At 39.1% G+C, this 965-nt stretch overlaps 1 protein-coding gene across 1 annotated transcript in view; it reads left to right on the plus strand.

Annotated features, from left to right (window-relative positions):
* Positions 1-642: 642 nt before the first annotated feature.
* Positions 643-965, plus strand: part of LOC102204170 (hemoglobin subunit beta-2-like) — a 2,214-nt gene continuing 1,891 nt past the window's right edge. Inside the window, exons 1-2 of the mRNA XM_005749959.2 lie at positions 643-734; positions 836-965. The exon at positions 836-965 is cut by the window's right edge and continues 1 nt beyond it. Of these exons, the coding sequence (XP_005750016.2) occupies positions 643-734; positions 836-965 (222 nt within the window). The remainder of the gene's footprint in view (positions 735-835) is intronic.

A 965-nucleotide genomic window follows, 5' to 3' on the forward strand; every position in this document is an offset into this window, starting at 1 on the left:
ATGATTTAAATATAGACATGTAGATTGCCAAGGAGTCATTACTCCAAATTGAAATTCTGCAGTTAACTGCCGTTTGTTCAGGCAGTTAAAACTTACGATGACTAAGGTTTGAGGATGACGTTTGTTTCTGCCTTATCTAAACTTCCAACAGGTGGATCCACCCTGAGAGCAGTAAATGTTTCCTGGATATCTGTGGGTTTATTTTTTACTTTTTTCTTTTTTTGTTCACAAAAGAGCTCAAAAGTTGAGATTTCCTGTTTAGACAGAGGTGATCCTTCATTGCAGTGAAATGTAAAAAACAGGACATAAAATAATAAAAGCTAATGAGGCTCACATGTATACCTGAGTAGACACAATTAGCTATCTGAGTGGTCAGAGGCTAAATTCGCAGATTTTGAGAGTGACGAATGAAAATAATTTAGAATTTAATTTATGATTCAATGATAATGAAAAAACTGAATCATTTTCTTTGATTCAGTTTGATGGTGAAGTGAATATAGTCCTGCCAAACCCCACACTGGCACATCCCACTGTCTAACTCCACCCAACTGCATATCTATGGGTGGAGCGAAACAGACCTTTAAAAGCTGCACGCCGTGACCTGCTGACTAACAGGACAAGTGAAAAACTCAACAAAGCAAAATGGTTGTGTGGACAGACTTTGAGCGCACCACGATCCAGGACATCTTCTCCAAGATCGACTATGCGGTCGTTGGGCAAGCAGCTTTTTCCAGGTATGACCATGTTTCTGATATTCACTCCCTTAAAGAATGTGCAAGATTATATGACTCTTCTTTAATAATTGTGAGCTATTTAAAATTTTCTGTTTCCACAGGTGTTTGATTGTCTACCCCTGGACTCAGAGGTATTTCGGTGGATTTGGAAACCTCTACAATGCTGCTGCCATCACATCAAATCCAAGGGTTGCGTCTCATGGAAAAGTCATCATGGAAGCTCTGGAAAAA

This window comes from Pundamilia nyererei, unplaced genomic scaffold (assembly GCF_000239375.1).
Source record: "Pundamilia nyererei isolate P.nyererei 1_Seehausen unplaced genomic scaffold, PunNye1.0 scaffold00258, whole genome shotgun sequence".
NCBI classification, from domain to species: Eukaryota; Metazoa; Chordata; class Actinopteri; order Cichliformes; family Cichlidae; genus Pundamilia; species Pundamilia nyererei.